Source organism: Eubalaena glacialis, chromosome 13 (assembly GCF_028564815.1).
Source record: "Eubalaena glacialis isolate mEubGla1 chromosome 13, mEubGla1.1.hap2.+ XY, whole genome shotgun sequence".
Classification (NCBI taxonomy): domain Eukaryota; kingdom Metazoa; phylum Chordata; class Mammalia; order Artiodactyla; family Balaenidae; genus Eubalaena; species Eubalaena glacialis.
The window spans coordinates 735,377-758,284 of record NC_083728.1 but is presented as its reverse complement, the minus strand read 5'-3'; the positions used below and the strand labels follow the sequence as shown (position 1 = coordinate 758,284).

Here is a 22,908-nt window from a genome sequence, read left to right as displayed (position 1 = left end):
CTGTGTGGAGTTCACTGCTTCTGGGCTCTTTGGAGGTTTCCCAGAGGAGTTAGAAAAAGAGGTGTCATTAGGTGACAGCTGTGGAGGGTCTTGGCACAGGAACAAGGCCACTCAGATAAATGGGCATCTTGGGGTCTCCTGCAGGGCCACTGGCTTCACCACCCGCTCGGACATCGGGCCTGCCCGGGATGCCAATGATCCTGTGGATGACCGCCATGCGCCCCCAGGCAAGAGGACTGTCGGGGACCAGATGAAGAAGAGCCAGGCTGCGGATGACGATGACGAGGATCTGAATGACACCAACTATGATGAGGTGACTTGTGAGGGGCCCCCCGGCCAGCGTCCATGCTCTTAACCCAGTGTGCTGTTGGCATCTGTGATGAGTGGCTTGGAGTGCTGGGTACATTGACTATTTCAGCTAGTCAGGGGACAGGGGATAGCTCAAACGGAGTTTGAGAGGGGAGCAGGAAAGGTATAAAGAGATGTGCCCCTTTGTGGTCTCTTCAGAAGAGATGCACTTGCAAATATTAGCACTGTTGCGTTGGTGTTGTGTCTTGGCTGGTCTTTAATGATGAAAATTTTAAGTGGAATTGGTAATATTTACCTTCTTTTGCTTTAGTGCTTATTTTCTTAATGAATTCATGTTTGGTCTATTGAAGTGTTCTACAGATATGTTACAACAGATGGCATTTTTCCTCAGAGAAAAGTTTTTTAAAAATTCAATTTCAAGTAATTTTAAAGTTACAGAGAACTTTCAAAAATAATATGGAGACTTCCTGCATACTCTTCACAAGTTTCTCCCCATCTCACATGACCCTAGTACTATTATTATTTTTTTATTTTTAAATTTTTAAAAATTTTCATTTTTTTGGTCGCACCACATGGCATGTGGGATCTTAGTTCCCCGACCAGGGATCGAACCAGTGCCCCCTGCAGTGGAAGCACAGAGTCTTAACCACTGGACCGCCAGGGAAGTCCCTATTTTTTAAATTTTTATTTATTTTATTTTTGTTTTTATTTTGAGGTATAGTTGATTTACAATGTTGTATTAATTTCTGCTGTACAGCAAAGTGACTCGGTTATACAGATATATACATTCTTTTCCATTACGGTTTATCCCAGGATATTGAATTGGGTATTCTGTGCACCCTAGTACTGTTATTGAAACCAGGAAATTAACACTGACGCAGCAATATTAACTAACCTGTAGATCTTACTTGAATTCCACTGGTTTTTCCACCTGTGTCCCACTTCTGGCCCAGGACCCCACCTTGCATTTAGTTGTGCCTCCTTAGTGTCCTCTGCTTGGTGTGGATACTCTCTCTTTCATGCCCTTGACAATTTTGAAGAGTACTCGTCAGCTATTTTGCTGTCCTTCAATTTGGGTTCGACTGATTGAAAAAAATTGTTGAGCAAGCATTTTGCAGCTAGACGTGTTCTATTGATGTTTCTGTTGGTGGGGGTTGTATTGGAGAAAAGCTGACACTCTAAGTATGTTGTTTGGTTCTCAGTTTAACGGCTATGCTGGGAGCCTCTTCTCAAGTGGGCCCTACGAGAAAGATGACGAGGAAGCAGATGCTATCTATGCAGCCCTGGATAAAAGGATGGATGAAAGAAGGAAAGAGAGAAGGTAAGACAAATTATCGCTCTTCATGCTGTGTTTATCCAACTTAAAAAAAAGTGTTTGTTTGTTTGTTTGTTTTTGGGCTGCACCGCGTGGCCTGCGGGATCTTAGTTCCCCGACCAGGGATCAAACCCGTGCCCCGTGCAGTGGAAGCGCAGAGTCTTAACTGCTGGACTGCCTGGGAAGTCCCAAAAAGTTTTGTTTCGATTTATTTCAGACTTGGAGAAGAGTTGCAAGAATAGGACCTGTGTCTGCTCAGCTTTGAGGCTGCCTGGGGCTTGGTCTGTGGCAGCCACACTTGGAAAACCCTGGACTGTTGCAGAGTAGCCTTGGGGCCTGGGGACTGGAGTGGAGAGCTTAGGAACTCCGTGTTTGACTTCCCAGAAATCGACAGAATTTGGGGGATTACTCTGCCTATGCATCAGGGTTACCATCTTTGAAATGGGCGTGGTGATGTTGATGAGTGTATATTAAGTAATTTGGAGGTTCACTGAAGATGGCAAATGACCATCGCGGTCCTCGTGGGCATGCGGCTGTGTTTTGAGAATCTTATCGCACACGTCATTTTTGAGCTGGGCTGGCGGGGTCGGACTCCAGTGAGCTGGAGGGTGCGAGGCCCAGGCAGGCTGAGGGAGGGGCACCCTCTGTTCCTGGGGGTCCGTTGGGGGAAGACCACTCCCCCGCAGAGCCCTCCTGTTTTCCCTCTGGGGCTCTCAGGTGGGTGTGTTGGACTGAACTTGGCCCAGCACGTCTGTCCTATTGATGTTACCTCATTGGCAACTTTCTGATTCCTTGTCGTTTTCTGGGGAAATATATGCAGAGTCAACATAGGATCTTGCAAACTATGATAAGTTTTATTGCTTCATAACATTTTTAAATTTTTTACTACAAAAAGAATGCATTCTCACTCTAGAATATTAGGACAATAAGATTAAGTGTAAGTAAGAGCATAATGTTTATTCACAAGCCTGGAAGGTGACAGTTAACATTTTGGTTTACGTTTTTCTTTCTTTTTTTTTTTTTAACATCTTTATTGGAGTATAATTGCTTTACAATGGTGTGTTAGTTTCTGCTTTATAGCAAAGTGAATCAGGTATACATATACATATGTTCCCATATCTCTTCCCTCTTGCATCTCCCTCCCTCCCACCCTCCCTATACCACCCCTCTAGGTGGTCACAAAGCCCCGAGCTGATCTCCCTGTGCTATGTGGCCGCTTCCCAGTAGCTCTCTATTTTACGTTTGGTAGTGTATGTATGTCCATGCCACTCTCTCACTTTGTCACAGCTTACCCTTCCCCCTCCCCATATCCTCAAGTCCATTCTCTAGTAGGTCTGTGTCTTTATTCCGGTCTTACTACTAGGTTCTTCATAACCTTTTTTTTTTTTCCCCTTAGATTCCATATATATGTGTTAGCATACTGTATTTGTTTTTCTTTTTCTGACTTACTTCACTCTGTATGACAGACTCTAACTCCATCCACCTCACTACAAATAACTCCATTTCGTTTCTTTTTATGGCTGAGTAATATTCCATTGTATGTATGTGTCACATCTTCTTGATCCGTTCATCTGATGATGGACACTTAGGTTGCTTCCATGTCCTGGTTCTTGTAAATAGAGCTGCAATGAACATTGTGTTACACGGCTCTTTTTGAATTATGGTATTCTCAGGGTATACTTTTTTCTTTCTATTGCTCATTATACATACAGTTTTCTTTTCATAACTTGTAGAATTTTTAGTTTTTTTCAAAATCATATTAGAAGAGTGAAGTACCGTCCTTCAGGGGAGTTTTTTAAAAGCACGTTATTTAATCCACGTGCGTGAATTTATACGTATCGTAATTAGGTGGTTTTGCATATTAGAGAAGACTTGATTCCAATCTTCTGGAATTCATTCAATAAAAAAATCTGAGTGATGTGGATACATACAGAAAGTTGTTGTATTAAGTGGTTTTAGGGAAGTGGTTGGCTTTTGAAAACTTCTCACAATACAGAAAAGCAGGAAGAACCGCGCAGCAGACAGGCGTGTGCGCGCGCGGAGTCTGCGCTATTCGGTTTGCACATTCGCTGCTTCTGCTTCTGCAGGTGGGCTTTGCTGGGTCCCGCTGGGGTCCACGCGCCCTGGCGCTGAGCAGTCCATCCTTGTTACCCGGCAGCCGGTCCACATCCACTGTTCCCTGCTTGTCCCCAGAACATCGTAGGACTGCCTTTTACGAGCCATGACGCAATCAGCGCCACTCCTCGGGCCTGTCTCCTAGCCACCACCCCCCCTTTACAGAATGACTGCCCACCTCCTCATGGCACCCTTTTACTTGTTACGCTCTCAGCGTTTCCTGTGGATTGGAAGTTGGAGCCTGAGGCTTGATTCAGATCAGGTGGAACATCTTTGGCCAGAAAACCTGACGGTATCTGTGCGAGTTGCTTCCCATCAGGAGCTGTGATGCCAGGCTGTCTCCAGCCGGTCGAGAGGTGTTTGTCTTTTCCAAGCACGTCATTATTCACAACGCATTCAAGTTCCTGTCTAACGTTATGGAGGGAAATATAAATCTCAGCGTTGGGAAGCCCTAGCTGCTGGGCTCATGTCTACTCCGGTTTGCCTAACTTGGTCGATACTTCGTCACCATTGCCCACGGCTCTTTGTGTTCACATATGACCTGGTCCTAAGTCACCAGGAACCCATTTGGATGGGCAACTAGGACAACGGTTCAGCTTTTCTTCTGAGCTGAGTTATTCAGAGGATGGCCCTACCTTTGGGATTTTATAGAATTTTAAAGCAGTAAATATACTTGTGTTCAAATGCAAGTACTTAATGGAGTAAGACAACTTGCTTTTTATTTTAGTGAGTTCTGCATGTTTTCATCTGGTAGCGAGTTGAGTTATTTGTGAATGTATCCATTGTTGCCTTAAAATAGATTTGATTTAACTGCTTAGTGTGTGGAATTACTTTTTTTTTTTTTAAAGAGCTCCTGACTTATTTATTTATTTGTTTGTTTGTTTGTTTGTTTTGCTGTGTTGGGTCTTCGTTTCTATGCGAGGGCTTTCTCTAGTTACGGCGAGCGGGGGCCACTCTTCATCGCGGTGCACGGGCCTTTCACTGTCGCGGCCTCTCTTGTTGCGGAGCACAGGCTCCAGACGCACAGGCTCAGCAGTTGTGGCTCACGGGCCTAGTCGCTCCGGCATGTGGGATCTTCCCAGACCAGGGCTCGAACCCGTGTCCCCTGCATTGGCAGGCAGACTCTCAACCACTGCGCCACCAGGGAAGCCCTGGAATTACTCTTTTTGGTGATTTAATTAGGAAGGATAATAAAGTGACTTTGTTTCAGAATGGACATCCAGGATTTCTAATATGTGCACACATTTTACTTCTAGGGAGCAAAGGGAGAAAGAAGAAATTGAGAAATACCGTATGGAGCGCCCCAAAATCCAGCAGCAGTTCTCAGATCTCAAAGTGAGCAGATGGGTGGCCCGGTGTCCCTTGTGGCCGTCCCAGCGGAGGACAGATGCTCTAGGGCACAGCTGAGCTCTCTCTGCTCGTTCCTGAATTCCGAGGGGAGAAGAAGGGCCCTGCTTGGGTGTGCTGAATCCTACGTGTGTGTGCAGAAAAGGGGGGACAGAGGGGCTGATTTTCTTTGTAACTTTGTAACTATGTCCATTTAGACATCACGTTTTCTGAACTGTGTTCCCTGGGCTTAGACAGAACAATTTACATCTGAGTGAAGTGGAGCAGATCCAACAGGTTGATTTTTCTAAGCGAAGTAGATAAACCATGTCTGCATCAGAGTCCTTAAGGTGTCATGATTTGGGCGATAGGGGTCAGGGAGAACATAATTTTTCTTGTGCATGTGCAATTCTGCCAGAGAATTAATGTTTGGGGGCCGGGTGTTTCCAGAGGAAGTTGGCAGAAGTCACAGAAGAAGAGTGGCTGAGCATCCCTGAGGTCGGCGACGCCAGAAACAAGCGCCAGCGGAACCCCCGCTATGAGAAGCTGACCCCTGTTCCCGACAGTTTCTTTGCCAAACATCTACAGACTGGAGAGAACCACACGTCAGTAGATCCCCGGCAGACTGTGAGCATCCACAGAGAAGGCAAACGGGGCTCCTTGTGTCTGGTCGGACAGATCAGTGCGGGGGGGTGGGGGCGGCACTGGAGGAGCCGGAGTATGTGCTCCTGCTGTGCTGCGGCTGTGCTGCAGCTGAGTCTGTCCAATGGTCCAGATGTCGGGCTCCAGTGGAAAGAGTTTCCAGAGGTGAGAATGAAATGCATGCAGGTGCAAGCCAGCGTTTTGTCCTTGCTTCCCCCAGCAATTTGGAGGTCTGAACACACCCTATCCAGGCGGACTGAACACTCCATACCCAGGTGGGATGACACCTGGATTGATGACACCCGGCACAGGTGAGCTGGACATGAGGAAGATCGGCCAAGCCAGGAACACTTTGATGGACATGAGGCTGAGCCAGGTGAGAGGTCGTGTCATGCGTTATTTTCCTACAGATTATATTAAAGAATTTTTGGTTTTGCTTATAAAACTAATTTATATTTGTGAAAAGTTCACCCTTTGAAGTGCTTCGTCACATGTTAAACAGACCTGTGACATGTCCAGTTCCCTGTCCCGTTAACGCAGTGTGACAGGATTCTGCACTCGGGCTGGCGCGTGTCGGCCCGGAGGGCGGCCACAGGTGCGCTGCATTCGGTGCCGGCAGCAAAGGGCCACCTGACGCGGCTCTCCTGCTCCCTCGGGGCTTGGGGTCTGTGGCAGGTGACAGAGGGGTGCCTGAGGAGCAGCCCAGACAGGCGCTCGTGACAAGCCACATGCTTACTGTTGATGTCGCTTAATGCCCTTCCCTCTTTACGTAAAAGTTAAACGTACGTGTGTTCCTCCTGCACCCTAGTGAATCCTTGTGTCCTCACGGGGCGTGCACTTGGTCCTGTGCTCTAGAAAACCCAGGCAGAGCGAAGACCCTTTCTCATATGACATGCACGTCAGAAACCGTGAAGGAAAATACTTTCAAATTGACTACATACAAATTAAAAACTTCTGCACAATAGAAAGCACTGTAAAGTCAAGAGAACCAGCAAATCGGGAAGGAGTCATCATGCACGTGAAAACCAGACCCAGAGTAGTCGTGTGTGTTGAAGAGAGTGTGGATCTGCACAGGCCAGGACGTGACCAGGGCAGCACACCCGCACCACTGGGGAATGCTTTGTGTTAAACATTTTTATGGAAAAATTTCACACATACTTAGAAAAACGGCAGAGTGAAATACTCAACCATTCCTGTTGCTGCAGTGGAAAACTTAAATTTTAATTGAGCTTTTGTTATACTTGAGGTTTTTTTTTTTTTTTTTAATTTATTTTATTTTTATTTATTTATGGCTGTGTTGGGTCTTCGTTTCTGTGCGAGGGCTTTCTCTAGTTGTGGCGAGTGGGGGCCACTCTTCATCGCGGTGCGCGGGCCTCTCACTATCGCAGCCTCTCTTGTTGCGGAGCACAGGCTCCAGACGCGCAGGCTCAGTAATTGTGACTCACAGGCCTAGTTGCTCCGCGGCACGTGGGATCTTCCCAGACCAGGGCTCGAACCCGTGTCCCCTGCGTTGGCAGGCAGATTCTCAACCACTGCGCCACCAGGGAAGCCTATACTTGAGTTTTTTATGGTGAGCAGATATTTTACAGTAAAAAAAAAATAGTAGCTTACAGATCCAAAACACTGCACGTTTTCATGTTACTAGATATGTATTTACTTTATAAATTGGAGAGTAGTTCATTGTGAATATCATGATTTAGTCTTTGATTGATGGACCTTTTGGGTGGTTTCTGCTTGTTCGTGGTTACAAACCATGCTTTTTTAAAATTTTTTAATAAATTTATTTATTTATTTTTGGCTGTGTTGGGTCTTCGATGCTGCGCGCAGGCTTTTCTCTAGCTGCGGCGAGCGGGGGCTACTCTTCGTGCGGTGCAGGGGCTTCTCATTGCGGTAGCTTCTCTTGTTGCGGAGCACGGGCTCTAGGCGCTCAGGCTTCAGTAGTTGTGGCACACGGGCTCAGTAGTTGTGGCTCGCGGGCTCTAGGGCACGCGGGCTCAGTAGTTGTGGCGCACGGGCTTAGTTGCTCCGTGGCATGTGGGAATCTTCCCAGATCAGGGATCGAGCCCATGTTCCCTGCATTGGCAGGTGGATTCTTTTTTTTTTTTTTTTTTTTTTTTTTGCGAGGGCTTTCTCTAGTTGTGGCAAGTGGGGGCCACTCTTCATCACGGTGCGCGGGCCTCTCACCATCGCGGCCTCTCCCGTTGCGGAGCACAGGCTCCAGACGCGCAGGCTCAGCAGCTGTGGCTCACGGGCCTAGCTGCTCCGCGGCATGTGGGATCTTCCCAGACCAGGGCTCGAACCCGTGTCCCCTGCATTGGCAGGCAGATTCTCAACCACTGCGCCACCAGGGAAGCCCGGCAGGTGGATTCTTAACCACTGTGCCACCAGGGAAGTCCCACAAACCATGTTTTGATGATCTCCTCGTGCGTCTATCTTTGCAGATTTAAGTAAATATTTTTACAGTATCTTTAAAGTGGAATTGTTGGATTGGCGTATTTTCACTCAGGTGCCAAATTGTCTCTCAAAGGCACGACATTTCACACTCGGCAACATGGGGGAGCTGGCTGTGCGATCGATCACCCCCCACCCCCACCCCGTTGGCAGCTCTGGTCAGGGGGCCTTTGTCTTTGTCTTTGCCAATCTGGGAGGCCCATTCCCTCCAACAAGCCTCCACTTAATTTGCATCCTTGTGAGTGGTGAAGTTGAGCTTCATTTATGTTGCGTGGATCTAGTTTGTTGTTTATCTTTCACACTTGTGTGTAAAATGTAGAGAAAAAATTGTAGTTTTTTGTGCTAAGGTATGTATAAGATAAAATTTAGTTTTAGCTATTTTTAAGTGTATAGCTCAGGGGCATTGAGTACATCCATATTGTGCCCTGTCACCACCATCATCTCCAGCACTTTCTCATCTTCCCAAACTGAGACTCTGTCCCCATTGAACACCTACTCCTCATCCCCGACCTTAGCCCCTGGCCCCACCATCCTACTTTCTGTCTCTGTGAATTGACTGCTCTAGGGACCTCATATGAATAGATTCATACAGTATTGGTCCTTTTGTGGCTGGTTTATTTCACATACTTTAGTTTATGTCTTCAAGGCTCACGCATGTTGTAGCAGGTGTCAGGATTTTCTTCCTTTTTGAAGCTGAATGATGCTCCATTGTATGTATGTATAAACCGCATTTTGTTTATCTTGTTATCTGTCGTGACACTTGGGTTGCTTCCACCTTTTGGCAATTGTGACTAATGCTGCTGTGAGCCTTGGTGTACAAATATCTGTTCAGGTCCCTGTTTTCAGTTCTTTTGGATATAAACTCAGAAGTGGAATTTCTGGATCACATGGTAATTCTAGATTTACTTTTTTGAAGAACCACCATACTGTTTTCCACAGCAGCTGCACCATTTTAGATTTCCAGCAGAGCAGCACTGCACAAGGGTTCCAGTTTCTCTGCATCCTTGACAATATTGGTTATTTTTGGCATTTTGATAGTAGCCATCCTCATGGGTGTGAAGTAGTAGCTCATGGTGGTTTTTCATTGGCATTTCCCTGATTGGTGATGTTGAACATCTTTTCATGTGCTTATTGGTAGTTTGTATCTCTTCCTTGGAGAGATGTCTATTCAAGTCATTTGCCCTTTTTTTTTTTTTTTTTTTTTTGGGTGGAGGGGCCATGCTGCACGGCTTGCGGGATCTTAGTTCCCCGACCAGGGATTGAACCCGGCCCTTGGCAGTGAGACCGCCAGGGAATTTCTCGGGTTGTTTGTTTTCTTGAGTTTTAAGAGTTCTCTGTGTATTTTGGATAACAGTTCTTTATCTGATATGTCTTTTCCAGATGTTTCCTCCTGGCTATAGCTTGTCTTTTCATTCTCCTGACAGTGTCTTTCACAGACAGAAATTTTTAATTTTAATGAAGTCTAGCTTATCAATTCTTACCTTCATGGATTGTGCCTTTGATGTAGTATCTAAAAAGTCATTGCCAAACCTCAGGTCATGTAGATTTTTTCCTGTGTTATTGTCTAGGAGTTTTTTTTGCCAGTACCACCCTGTTTTCATTACTGTACCTTTATAGTAAGTCTTTAAGTTGGGTCGTGTTCTCCGACTTTGTTCTTCTGCTTCCATGTGGTGTTGGCTGTTCTGGGTCCTTTGCCTCCTCTCCACGTGAACTTTAGAATCTGCTTGTCAATATCTACAAAGTAACTTACGGGGATTTTGATTGGGAATGTGTTGAATCTACAGATCAAGTTGGGAAGAACTGACATCTTGACAATACTGAGTTTTCCTGTGCATGAACATGGAATCTCTCTCCATTGATTTAGTTTTTCTTTGATTTCATTTGTTAAGGCTTTGTAGTTTTTCTCTGACAGATCTTGTACGTATTTGTTAGATTAATGTCTAGGTATGGTTGACGGTTGAACAGTGTGGGGTGTTAGGGGCACTGACCCTGTATGCAGTCGAGGGCCGTTCACGGCCGTCGGTTCAGCCAGCTACAGATCGTGTCGCGGTGTGGTAGGTGTTGAGGGGAAAAATCCAGGTATAAATGGACCCACGCAGTTCAAACCCGTGTTGTTCAAGGGTCCACTGTGTTTCACAATTTTGGGTGCTCTTATAAATGTTGTTGTGTTTTTAATTTCAGATTCGAGATATTTATTGCTGGTATGTAGGATAGTGATTGATATTAACCTCGTATCCTGCAGCCCTGCTGTAATTACTTATTAGTTCTGGGAGTTTTTTGTTGATTTTTTTCAAATTTTCCACATAGATAATCCATCAAGTTACCTGCAAACAAAGGGAGTTTTATTTCTTCCTTCCCATCGCTTTTCCTCTCATCCTTTTCTTGTCCTGCTGCATTTTTGCCCATTTTTCACTCAGGTGGTTTTGTTTTTGTTGTTGTCATGGTAACTTTAAGACACAACTTGAGAGAATGCTACAATGAACTGCTTCGTGAAAATGTAAAGAACGTTAGTTGAGATCATCAATCTTTGTGATTTCTGGGTTTCACTCATTCTTAGATGGACCTTATGTTCAGTTAGGCTTTTCCCCCTGGGACTTTTATGTTTTCTTTTTTTAATAAAATCTTTGTTCTGTATGGGTGAAATTTGCTTATTATCGTTACAAACTATTGTTTGAGTTAAGGTTGTTTTCTTACTTAAAAGTTCCTATGTCCACTGGTAGTCGGGATTATGGGAAGGGGCTTCAGGGACCCTCCGAGGACTTCGTTCCAGGCATTCATTCCTGGCTCTGTCCGACTAGCTGGGCTTGGCCTGTCTTGCAGGTATCTGACTCGGTGAGTGGGCAGACTGTGGTTGACCCCAAAGGCTATCTGACAGATTTGAATTCTATGATCCCGACTCATGGAGGGGACATCAAGTGAGTACCCTGCAGGGCCAGCGGCTGGGTGGGCTCAGGTTGCCGGGAACGTGTTGGATTTTATTTGAAAAATATGCAGCCAAAACAGGATGTGGATATTCTAAGAAAGGTAGAGTGGAATTGTTTGATTTCTCGTTTAAAGCATATCCGTACCCGTTCACTGTGGACATTAAATTTGTTACAGATAACATTCCAAATCTGTGTGTGTGCCGAGCTAGCAAGCAGCTTGCCGATTGCGTCCCATGTTTCTGACCTTGACCTTGGGCTCGACGCCTGTGTGTGTGGAGGTGCCGCAGACTTGGAAGGGTGCCGACTGAGCTCTGACTTGGTTCTGTCAGCAGCGGCACCCTCCTCCGGGCCGGGCACGCCCTCGGCAGGTGGCGGCCTGACCCTGTGCTTTCTCGCCTGTACAGCGACATCAAGAAGGCGAGGCTGCTCCTCAAGTCTGTTCGGGAGACAAACCCTCACCACCCGCCAGCCTGGATCGCGTCGGCCCGCCTGGAGGAAGTCACTGGGAAGCTGCAGGTGGCCCGGAACCTCATCATGAAGGGGACAGAGATGTGCCCCAAGGTGGGCGCCCTCCCCAAGCCGCACCAGGCCTCTGAGGGGCTTCAGTGTCTGGGCCGCGCAGGATGCCGTGGGCGTGAGCTGGACTTGGAGGGAATTGCCTGCCTTTTGGTGTTGAAGCTGCAGGCGGTGGGACAGGCGAGGAGGGGAAGAAAAGCGGGAAAGGGTTTTTCCTGCTTATTTTTACTTGGAGTGAAAGCCTGACTGCCGCTACTTCAACAGGGAGATAACCTTAACTAGAGAGAGCAAGACTGGTCAGCCCTTCCCCCTCCCTGATGTCAGAAACCTGGAGGTGGGCCTGACTCTTAGGGGGTGGGAGTAGATCAGCTCCAGAAAGTCCTGCGACCCTCTGAGGGACTGTACGCTCACTGTGAAGGCTGGGGCACCCTGACAGCCAGAGGTGCCCTGTGAATTCTTCCCCCAGGACGTTAGCATCAATCCGAACCTCCCAGGCAGACGCAAGGCTGCCTGCCTGTGTGTCTCCACCTCGTCGTGGGTTGACTTCCTACCCTGAGGGCAGGCTGTGCTCTCCTCACAGTGTGGTGGCGTGTCTTTCCCACACAGGCACAGACGTGCTGTAGCTACACTCCCACGTGTGGGGCTTTCAGGGGGTCTCTGGCGCAGGCGTGCTGGGCGCCCAGCTCACCGTAAACCCCGGGCCCCTCGGGTGGGAGGACCCTGGCCCCCGTCTCCGAGGCTCGTGTGCGCCCTTCGGGGGCGCCTGCCGCCCCACCAGCCTGCGTGTACGCTGCCTGTCCTGTCCCTTTGCCCCCCAGAGTGAAGATGTGTGGCTGGAAGCAGCCAGGTTGCAGCCTGGGGACACAGCCAAGGCCGTGGTGGCCCAAGCTGTCCGTCACCTCCCACAGTCCGTTAGGATTTACATCAGAGCAGCAGAGCTGGAGACAGACATCCGCGCCAAGAAGCGGGTTCTTCGAAAAGGTAAGCCTCCCTTAGGGACCCGGCAGGAGCGGCGCCGCCTGGCTGTGTACCTGAAGGTGGGGGGCAGCCCCCCTGCCCTGCTGCCGGCCCGGGGAGCAGCCTCGCCGCTGCTTCGCTCGGGCTCTGCTGGGAGGGCTTAGAGAGTGGGGGATGCTCTCCAGGCCTTCCTGTGGCCTGGGTTGCTTCTGCCCTTGGAGCCTCTGTCAGGGAAGCGTCTGGTTGAGGTGCTTGGGCTTAGAGCTCACGCCTGCCTTTTCCTGCTGTGTGGCCCTGGGTGAGGGCAGGCGCTCTGTGGCACTGTGGAATGCCGCGTGCAGGTGCTGTGTGCAGGGCGAGGGAACCACTAGAAGCTGGCCTGCTGCTGACATCGTGGTCCTTTGTTGGGAGAACTTGAGCTTCACATGCTACTCTGAGACCTGAGGCCCGAGGAGGCTGAGTGACGTGGGGTGGGTGCTTGGCCTCAATCTGCGTGCTGTCGTCTGTAAGGGCCCCTGTGGGCCTGTGAGCGCTGCGCTCCGGGGGCCGGGCTGCGGCTGCTTCCTGTGGGCTTCGCTCGCGATGAAGGTGTCAGGCACCATGTTCCTCTGCTAATCATGCAGGCCTGGAGCAGTGGAGTGACTCTGTCTCCAGACAGTGTGCTCTGGTCCATAAAGTGAGTACAGGATGGCACCGTGTGTCCCCACCTTGGGGCCAAGGGCCAGAGAGTGCATTGGCCTCTGATCGCAGGCTGTCTAGTTCAGACTGCTCCGTTCCTGACCGGGCCGGCCCTTCCACCCCGGCTGGCCACAGCACTTGGAGATAGCCTTGACCTGGCGTGGTGGATGGTCTCTGGGGCGCACCTTGGTGAGATCTGGACTCGCCAGCAGTGGTTGGCTTCAGCTCCAGTCCTGTGGGCTATTGATGAAATGCCAACAGAGGAGTTCCCAGTCTCTCCCGAAAAGTGGGGACTGTCCTGGGCCTCATGCCCATCGCGGGATGAAGTTAATGACCCCATGGCCACTGGCATGGAGTGTGACCAGGGGGAGGGGGCAGGCGGGGCAGGCGGGGCAGGCGGGGCGGGCCCCCGCAGGCCTCCTTTTCTGACATCACTGCTGAGGGGCTGTTTCCTCGGTGGTCTTGGCTTTCTTGGGCTGCTCTGCTTCCTGGTGACTGTCACTCGGGAAGTGGGACTGCTCAGCCAGGCCTCAGGACGCCCTGGGCTGTGGTTGAGGTCTCCCCTCCCGCACACGGTGGCAGACCGGTCTCACCGTGGGGGTCAGGGCTCACCTCACCAGCCGGGGCCGGTCTGGCAACACGTGGAGGCCAGAGAGCTGGCTCAGCCTCCGCCTCCAGTGCAGGAGAACCATGGCCACAGCGTCCCTCGGGATGAGACCTCTGGACAGCTGAGTTCAAACCCGTGGGGACAGGGACCAGGCTCCCGCAGGGATGACGACATGCAGCCCGCGGCCACGTGCCTGTCGGCGCTCCCTCCTGGCCCTGGGGGTCCTGGTCGAGCGAGAAGCACCGCTGTCACCGCGTGTGGCCTCCTGCGAGGGTCCCCCAGCTGGCGCCCTGCTGGCGCTGGGCCGAGTAACAGGTGTGGTCAGGCCAGGGAAGCCCAGGGGCCAAGCCCTTGGCTGCACCTCTTTTGCAGGCTGGTGGCGCTGTGGTCCTTGCAGAGCCCTGGGCCTCAGGCTGGGGCATCGTCTTCCATGGCAGGTGGTTCCGGAGTGGCAGCTTGTTTTTTGTCCTGGAAGGGAGGTCCCCATGAGCCCTGGACCATGGGAACCTTTGAAACTCACTGGGGGTGGGCCCCTGGGGTTCGTGGGGTGTGTCTCCCCACCTCTGGCCCACCGGTCTTGAGCATCTCGGGCACGTGCTGCTTCCTGCTCACCAGCCGGGGAGGGACTGGCGTGGTGTGTGGTGACCTGGAGCCACTGCCATCTGGTTTGGCCATAGGAGAGAAGGGGCACCCCTTTTTCACGGGCCTATAAAGGGGAGAGGGGTGCCCCGTTTTTACAGGGCCTATAAAGGAGGGAAGCCCATCTCCCAGAAGTGGGAGGGGCTGCTTCTGCTGAAGGGAGGAACGCGAGAGACTTGGTGGGTCCGCAGATCCTGCACCATTGAATCTTAGGGCTGTTTCCCGCAAGCTTGGCCCGTGTGGTTTCTGGAAAGGAGATCTCCTTTGGGCTGTTCTGGTTTCCTGCCTTCATCAGCTCTTAGTCGCCGTCACTCCTGCCAGGGGCTGACTGGAGGCCTTGCCTCGGCCTCCCTAGTCCCCCCTGCTGCAGGGCTCTGTGTTTAGCTGCCCAGTGTTTTGGCCTTTTCAGTATGTTGCATCTGAAGGAAGGGCTCTGCTGCTTAAACAGAGGCTTGGGAGTTCCCGGACTGCAGGATGTCATAGCTTCTCCTGGCAGTTGGTCCCCCTTTCCTGCTGTCACTCGTGTGAACTGAGGCCCCGAGGCTGCCAGTGTGGTGCAGCACCTGGTGCCTTTGCTCTCGTGCTCCTTGGGGTCCAGGGAGGAGCCCTTGCTCTGCCGTCCTGGGCAGATGCGGATCCCAGAGTCATTGGCACTTTCTGTCCCCGTGGCTTCCGCACACTCACTCGCACGCAGCCTGCTCGGCTGGCCCTTCCTGGGCAGCGGGTGTCTGGTCTGCGCTGCCTCGTTGCCTCATGTTGATTTTCAAGTGTGAACGGGTGTGAGGTGACGCACAGCCTTCTCTGCCACCCTTGCTTGCTGATTCGGGACGTCTGCACTGGTCTCGGTGCCTGTCCAGGCCCGAGGGACCCGTGTGAAGTCCCGGCCTGTCACCCGGGACAGAGACCATCTGGACTTGCTGGCAGCAGCATCCTGTGTGACACAGTGTCTTGCTTTCGCTCCCGTTTTTCTGTGGCCTGGTTTCTTGTTTGACCTTCCCCAGCCCTTGAGCACGTTCCGAACTCGGTCCGCTTGTGGAAGGCGGCCGTGGAGCTGGAGGCGCCCGGAGATGCGCGGATCATGCTCAGCCGAGCTGTGGAGTGCTGCCCCGCCAGCGTGGAGGTGAGTCCCCTGCCCTGCGGGGGCCTGAGCCCGAGGCCCTGAGCTCACCGAGGGGCTCCCGGGCTGCTGCCCTGTGGCCCGGCTGCCAGGCGTCGCGGTGGCCGCACGCTCCTGAGGGAAATGCAGAGCAGAACCTCAGCCCGGGCCGAGCCCGTGGGGCGCTCCGCGCTGAGCGCTCCTCTTCGGGGACCGGTCCTCCTGGTCCAGCGCGGGGTCTGTCAGTGGGGCCCGAAGGGTGAAGGCTGACACGAAAGGCTGGTGTGTCCTTCTGCCGGCCCAGCGGGAGGTTGGCTCTGCCTCAGAGCTGCTTGGATTTCTTTAGTTTTAAATTTTCTGGTTCACAGCGTTTTGTGAAGTGACTTTTAGTCATGATTTTACGATGTCCAATCTGTCTTCAGTTATCCTAAGGGGTGTTGTGAAATTCTCCAAACAAAATTAATCTTAATTTATTTACATAAAAATAAATAGAGCCCACACACATTTTTGGTGATAAACTGTTGCAGAATCAAGGCCTGGGGTGTGAGAACTCCAGGCAGCTGGACACCCGTGTCCTTTCAGTTTGCGCAGGCGACAGTCACACCCTGCTCACCCTCTGTCCTAACACTGTGTACCTTTAACCAGTGTTTGGAACGCGGGGCTGAGAACCCGTCAACTATTCATGTTACCCACATCACTAAGTAAGTCAGAAGCATAGCCAAACAGCTTTCAGATGAGGCAGAAAATGCTGCCGCACACATTCCTGGGCCCTGTTTAAATGCTCCTTGAAAACTTGTACAGAGGATTTTGTGCAAGGGCTGTGGCCTGTGGAGGGCCTACCTGACCTGGCGGGTCTCTCCGTGCAGCTCTGGCTCGCCCTGGCCAGGCTAGAGACCTACGAAAACGCCCGCAAGGTCTTAAATAAGGCCCGGGAGAACATCCCTACGGACCGGCACATCTGGATCACGGCCGCCAAGCTGGAGGAGGCCAACGGGAACACGCAGATGGTGGAGAAGATCATCGACCGGGCCATCACCTCCCTGCGGGCCAACGGCGTGGAGATCAACCGCGAGCAGTGGATCCAGGTGAGCTTGGCAGGTGCCGTGGTGTCCGCTTTAAACACGGGTGCCCTCCTGCTCGTCAGACTCCCTTGGAGGGTGGGGACACCGGGGTGGCACCTGAGAGGCCCGTCCTCACGCTGGCAGGCACAGCAGGCACAGGGGTGGCCTCTCCTTAGGTGATCGCCTCGTGGCTTTTTATGGAGGTGCAAGCCTGCGTGCATCTTGGGGGAAACTTCAGTGTCCCGATGCTTGCGTCCAGCCCCGCTTTTCCAGTAGAGAGGATACGATTTAAAAGAGAGTGAGCCTTAGAGCTTCTGTCACTCAGGTCCCCGTCTTTAACTTCTTCTGTAGATCGTGGCCAGCGAGGTCTTTGAAAGCGCTCTAACCCGCCGCCAGGCCACAGCTGCCCTCTGCTGCCTCCTGCTGCCTCCTCCTGCCCCTTTGCTTCACCCACTGCCCTCAGCCTCGGAAGGCGGCCCCAGACCTCTGCCGCCTCCCTTCTCGCGCCCCTGCTGCCGCAGTGCTGCTTGCCCTCCTCCCAGGGGCTCCAGCTGCTGCGCCGGAGCTGCTCCAGCATCTCCCTCCTCCCGAGGAGGTGGCGATGGATCAGTACCTCTGTTCTCTTCCCTTCCTGTGTTTGGGCAATGTTTTAAAATCTCAGGTGCAAGGCCTCATACGTATCTCTAAAATCTAATCATCTAGATTCAGCTCCTTTATTTATTTAGTGTTGTTTAACCATTTTTGATATTCTCATTCCTTTGTGTGGATCCCGGTTTCCAGCTGGTGTCATCTTCCTTCTGCCTGATGGACTTTTTTGAACATTTCTTTCAGTGCAGGCCTGATGGTCAGTTCTTCCAGTGTTTAAATGTCTGGAAACAGTCTTTATTTCATCCCCGCTTTTGAAAGATATTTCCTCTGGGTGTAGAATTCTAGGTTGACAGTTTTTCCTTTCAGTGTTTTAAAGACACTGTTCTTGCCTGGGTTGTTTCCAGCGAGACGCCTGCTGTCATCTTCGCTCCTCTGTACGTACTTTTTTTTTTAATTAAATTAAAAATTTTTTAAATTTCTAAATTAAAAGATTTATATCTGCTTTTAAGATGATTTTCTGTATCATGGGTTTTGAGCAGTTTGATTGTAATCTGACTTGGTGTGGTTTTTCATGTTTCTTGTGTGTAGAGTTCGTTCAGTATCTTGGATCTGTGGATTTATAGATTTTATTGGATTTGGAAAATTTGTGTCCCCTGTTTCTTCAACTCATCCTCTTTCAGGCACAATTACCTGCTCATTAGGCTACTTGAAGCTGTCTTCCAGCTCATGGTGAGCTATTCATTTTTTAAATTATTCTTTCTGTTTCATTTTTTAACAGTTTGTTAAGCTATAATTAACCGTCCATAAAATTTACCCATTTAAAGTGGGTAATTCAGTGGGTTTTAATATAGTGGGTTATTTATCTTTTTATTGTTTATTATCTATTTTTATTATTGAGTTGTAAGAATTTTTTGTATGTATTTTGGATACAAGTCATTTGTCAGATGATTGTGTTGCTTATAGCACAAATGTTTTTGATATAGTCCAGTTTATTTTTTTCTTTTGTTACTCGTGCTTTAGGTGTCATATCAAAGAAGCCTTCCCTAACCTGAGGTTATGAAGGTTACTCCTGTGTTTTATAAGATTTTTATTTTTTTAGTGCTTACATTTAGGTCTGTGATCCATTTGCCTTAAAAGAGTTGAACTTCATGCTTTTACAAGTGCGTGTCCCGTTGTCCCGGCGCCACCAGATCTTCCCCTGTTGAGTAGTCCTGGCACTGTTGTGGAGAACCAGCTGGTCATAAATATAAAAGTTTACTTCTGGAATCTCAGTCCTGCCCCGTTAGGCTGTATGTCTGGGTTTATGCCAGTACCACGCTGTGCTGCTCACTGTGGCTTTGAAATGAGGAGGCTTTGTGAGTCCTCCTACTCTGTTCTTTACAGATTGTTTCGGCTATGCTTGGTTCTTTGTGTTTTCATATGAATTTTAGGGTCAACTTGTCAGATCCTACAAAATAGCCAGCTGGGATTTTGATAGAGGTTGCGTTGAATCTATACTACAGATCATCTGGGCGGACTGTTGCCATCCTAACAGTAGTAACTCTTCCAGTCAGTGAACGTGGGGTGTCTTTCCACTTATTTAGTTTTTAAAAAATTTTTTTCAGTAATGTTTTAGTGTACTAGTATTACACTTATTTTATGTAATCTAAAGTACTTTATTATTTTTGATGCTGTCATAAATAGAATTTTTTCTTACTTTCATTTTCAGGTTGTTCGTTGTTAGTGTGTAGTAATACAATTGATTTTTAAGTATTGATCTTATGTCCTGTGACCTTGCTGAAATCATTTATCAAATTGTAATAGTTTCAGCAGATTCTTTAGGATTTTTTATGTATAGGATTATACCGTCTGTAAGTACAGTTTTACTTCCCCTTTTCCAGCACGGTACCTTTTATTTCCCATCTGCTTGCCCGGCTAGAAGAGCAGTGGTGAGGGCCCCCACCTCTGGTCATGGACCTGGGGGACGTCTGGTCTTTCCTGTGGGTATGGTGTGAGCTCATACGCCCTCTGATGCTCTGGTCGGTTACAGAAATACTCTTCTTTCTCTCAGTTTCGTCTTGGATAACTTGTATTGTTTTGTCCTCAAGTTTCGCTAATCTTCTGTAATGTCTAATCTGCTGTTTATGTCATCGAGGACATTTTTCATCTTAGATCTTGGCAGTTTTCACTTCTAGGAATTTTGATCTTTTTAAAAACCTTCTGTCACATCTTTCATGTTGCCATATAACATTTTGAACACGGGGATCATGATTATAATAATTGTTTTAGGGTCCTTGTCTGCTCATTCTAACATCTGGGTCAGTTTGGGGTTGATTTTGGTAGACATTGAATATTTTCTTCTTCATTATGAATCGTCTTTCCCGGTTTCTTTGCATGCCTGATAATCTTTGCGTTGCTGCGGACGCTGTGCGTTTTCCCTTGTTGGGTGCCAGATGCTTTTGTGCCACTGTGAGCGTTCTGGGCTTCGGTGTTGGGGCGCAGTTCTGTTATTGGAAACGTTCTGACCCCGTGGGTCTTGCCTCGACACTTGCTGGGTGGGACCGACCGTAGTCAGCGTGGAGCAGTTTGGGACTCACTCTCCTGTGGAGGTGACCTCTGGGTGTTGTGCTCAGTGCCATGCATCTCCCGGGGGTCTCCGCTCTGGCCGGTGGGAACAGGCGCTGTTCCTGGACCCAGGTGTGCTCCGAGGACCATTCCCACTAATCCTTTTGGGTGGTTTTTTCCAGCCCGCCTGTGCTGGGTTGTGCTCAGTGGAGACCACGGGGGACCCTCTGCAGAGCGGATACCCGGGGCTGTCTCCCTGTGTGGCTCTCCTCTCTCGTGCCTGGTGCTGCGTGCTCTGCCCTCCGTGCTCTTCCGGGGCGCTGAGCTCTGCCCCTTGGCTGTGGGTCAGCCTGTGCCCTCTCCTGAGCCTTTGCCCTCGGCTCTCCTCTACCTGGGATGCCTTTCTGATGCTTATTACCGTGCCCGAGGGGCTCAGGCGAGGGCTGCTGTGCTGTGCTCCTCTCACAACCAGGGAAGCCTGGCTCGGCGTGTCCAGCCAGCCTGGAGTCTCTGGGTGATGGCATCAGCAGGGTGCTTCCTACTCCTTTAGCTGTTGCAGACAGTGCTGCAGAAGCGTCCTGGCGCATCCGTCGTTTTGAACGACTGGGAGTACGTTCCTTAAAAGGCATTGCTGGGTCAGCCTGTGTGAGTTTTGTTTTGATAGGGAGCTTGAAGCTGCCCGCGGTAGAGGTCGTCCCTGTGTCCATCCTCGGCCACACGCACGTACCTCTGTCCCCACCTTTGCCTGCACACTTCGATGTCGTTGGTCTGACGTGTGTAAACGCGCGTTCCTCTCTGCGTTGCTGGTCCTCCCCACCGGCCGTGCGGGAGGCTTCAGTGGCACTCGGTGTCTCGTCTCTGGAACCACGACTGTCTTCTCCCTGCTTGTCCTGAGAGTTGCTCTCCTGAAGTCCAGTGCTTTTCTGCTGGTCAGCCCGCGTCCCCTGCCTGCCGGAACGCCCTGGTGGCTGGTCCCTCCCCAGGTTTCTGTCTCACCTTCCATGTGCTGGGCTCCTTCCCCCAGTCAGGTCTGCCTCTTTGGGTTAGAGTGGCTCTTCCTTTTGTCCATTTCGAATCTGGATCCCAGGCCGACAGTACGAGTGTGAGTGACCTCATCTTTTACCCCCAAGTGCTTTGGAACTTTCTTAGCATAGCAACCCCTTATGGCCGCTGAGTTGCCTACTCTAGTACTTTGTACACAGCAGGTGCTTATGTAATGTTTGTTCAGTGGGTAGGTTAGGGATTTGTGGAATACTTATCTGCTGGGTGGCAGGGAAGGACGATCACAGTCAGCGGGCGGTGGCAGGGCCACGAGGGCATCAGAACCCTTGGCGCTCACCACCTGCAGCCCGCTCCGTCCAGGCCTTGCGTCCACCTGTCAGGCTCCTGCAGCTCTGGGTGGTGAGTTCAGTTCTGTGTCCCTCTTTCAGGATGCCGAGGAGTGTGACAAGGCTGGGAGTGTGGCCACCTGCCAGGCGGTCATGCGTGCCGTGATCGGGATTGGCATTGAGGAGGAAGACCGGAAGCACACGTGGATGGAAGACGCTGACAGCGTGAGTGTGGCCGCGTGGGCCTGGAGTCTGTGTTTGTGGGGAACCCACTCTGGTTTGGAAATCTTTCTGATCTGCTGATTTTTATTTTATTTAATTAATTTATTTAATTCATTTTTGGCTGCGTTGCGTCTTCGTTGCTGCGCGCGGGCTTCCTCTAGTTGCAGCGAGTGGGAGCTGCTCGTTGTTGGGGTGTGCGGGCTTCTCATTGCGGTGGCTTCTCTTGTTGTGGAGCGCGGGCTCAGTAGTTGTGGCATGCGGGCTCAGTAGTTGTGGCTCGCGGGCTCTAGAGTGCAGGCTCAGTAGTTGTGTCGCACGGGCTCTAGAGCGCAGGCTCAGTAGTTGTGGTGCACGGGCTTAGTTGCTCTACAGTCCATGGGATCTTCCCGCGCCAGGGCTCGAACATGTGTCCCCTGCATTGGCAGGCAGATTCTTAATCACTGCGCCACCAGGGAAGTCCCTGATTTTTAAACATAAGTTGCAACTGTAAGGAGTACAGTTTTCTATTAGTCTGCTGCAGAGTTAGAATTTGAGCGCTTACTAACCTGGACCTGGAATCCATCTCCCAAGCGTTCTCAGCTGTTCACCGCTGACCTCTGGGCCGTCCCTACCTCTGGTCTTTGCTATAACCTGAGCTTCAGAAAACATTTGCACATGAAGCTCTTGCCCCCTCTGAAATGATTTCCTTGGAGTGGTATTCCAGAGAAGAGATGATGGGTTCAAAATCAATAAAAACATTTGAGGCTTTTAATACCTTAAACGTGGCCCTCTCTTTTTAATAGCCTCTTCCCCCCCCCCCCCCCGCTGTGTTGGGTCTTCGTTGCTGCGCACGGGCTTTTCTCTGGTTGCGGTGAGTGGGGGCTACTCTTCGTGGCGGTGCGCGGGCTTCTCACTGCGGTGGCTTCTCTTGTTGCGGAGCACGGGCTCAGTAGTTGTGGCACGTGGGTTCAGTAGTTGTGGCTTGCGGGCTCTAGAGCGCAGGCTCAGTAGTTGTGGCGCACGGGCTTCGTTGCTCTGCGGCATGCGGGATCTTCCCGGACCAGGGCTCGAACCCGTGTCCCCTGCCTCGGCAGGCGGATTCTTAACCACTGCGCCACCAGGGAAGCCCAATAGCCTTTGATTTAAAAATAACTTTAGACTTACAGAAAAGTTGCAAAACTGTAAGAAGAATTCTTTTACACCCTACACCTAGATTCCCCCAGATTTACCCGTTTCACCACATTTGCTTTTGTGTTCTCCACACGTGCACACACATGCCCCTTATTTTCCCTGAACTGTTTGAGAGTACATTGCACATGTGGTGGCCCTTTCCCTCTAAACATTTCAGTGTGTGTTTCTTTAAAAGGGGACCTTCTCTTATGCAACCACAGCATAGCTATCAAGCTCAGGAGATCACTGTTGATGTAGGACTATGATGTAATCTGAGGCCTTATTCAGATTTCACCGATTGGCTCACTAAGTGCCTTTTGGCAAAAGGAAAAACCCAACTGTGTTCTGGTTGAGGAGCTGCCCGGAGCTGCCCAGGGTCATATCCACAGGTCTCCGTGGCCCCGAGAGTTCGGGGGAGGGCTTTGGTCTGTCGTTTTTCAT

General features: G+C 50.4%; 1 protein-coding gene across 1 annotated transcript in view; it reads left to right on the top strand.

Annotated features, from left to right (window-relative positions):
• Positions 1-22,908, top strand: part of PRPF6 (pre-mRNA processing factor 6) — a 34,748-nt gene that overhangs the window by 1,609 nt on the left and 10,231 nt on the right. The window contains exons 2-12 of the mRNA XM_061207768.1: positions 145-313; positions 1,512-1,630; positions 4,996-5,074; positions 5,516-5,692; positions 5,928-6,083; positions 10,979-11,073; positions 11,487-11,643; positions 12,417-12,579; positions 15,481-15,599; positions 16,442-16,660; positions 21,199-21,321. Coding sequence (XP_061063751.1) covers positions 145-313; positions 1,512-1,630; positions 4,996-5,074; positions 5,516-5,692; positions 5,928-6,083; positions 10,979-11,073; positions 11,487-11,643; positions 12,417-12,579; positions 15,481-15,599; positions 16,442-16,660; positions 21,199-21,321 — 1,576 coding nt within the window. The remainder of the gene's footprint in view (positions 1-144; positions 314-1,511; positions 1,631-4,995; positions 5,075-5,515; positions 5,693-5,927; positions 6,084-10,978; positions 11,074-11,486; positions 11,644-12,416; positions 12,580-15,480; positions 15,600-16,441; positions 16,661-21,198; positions 21,322-22,908) is intronic.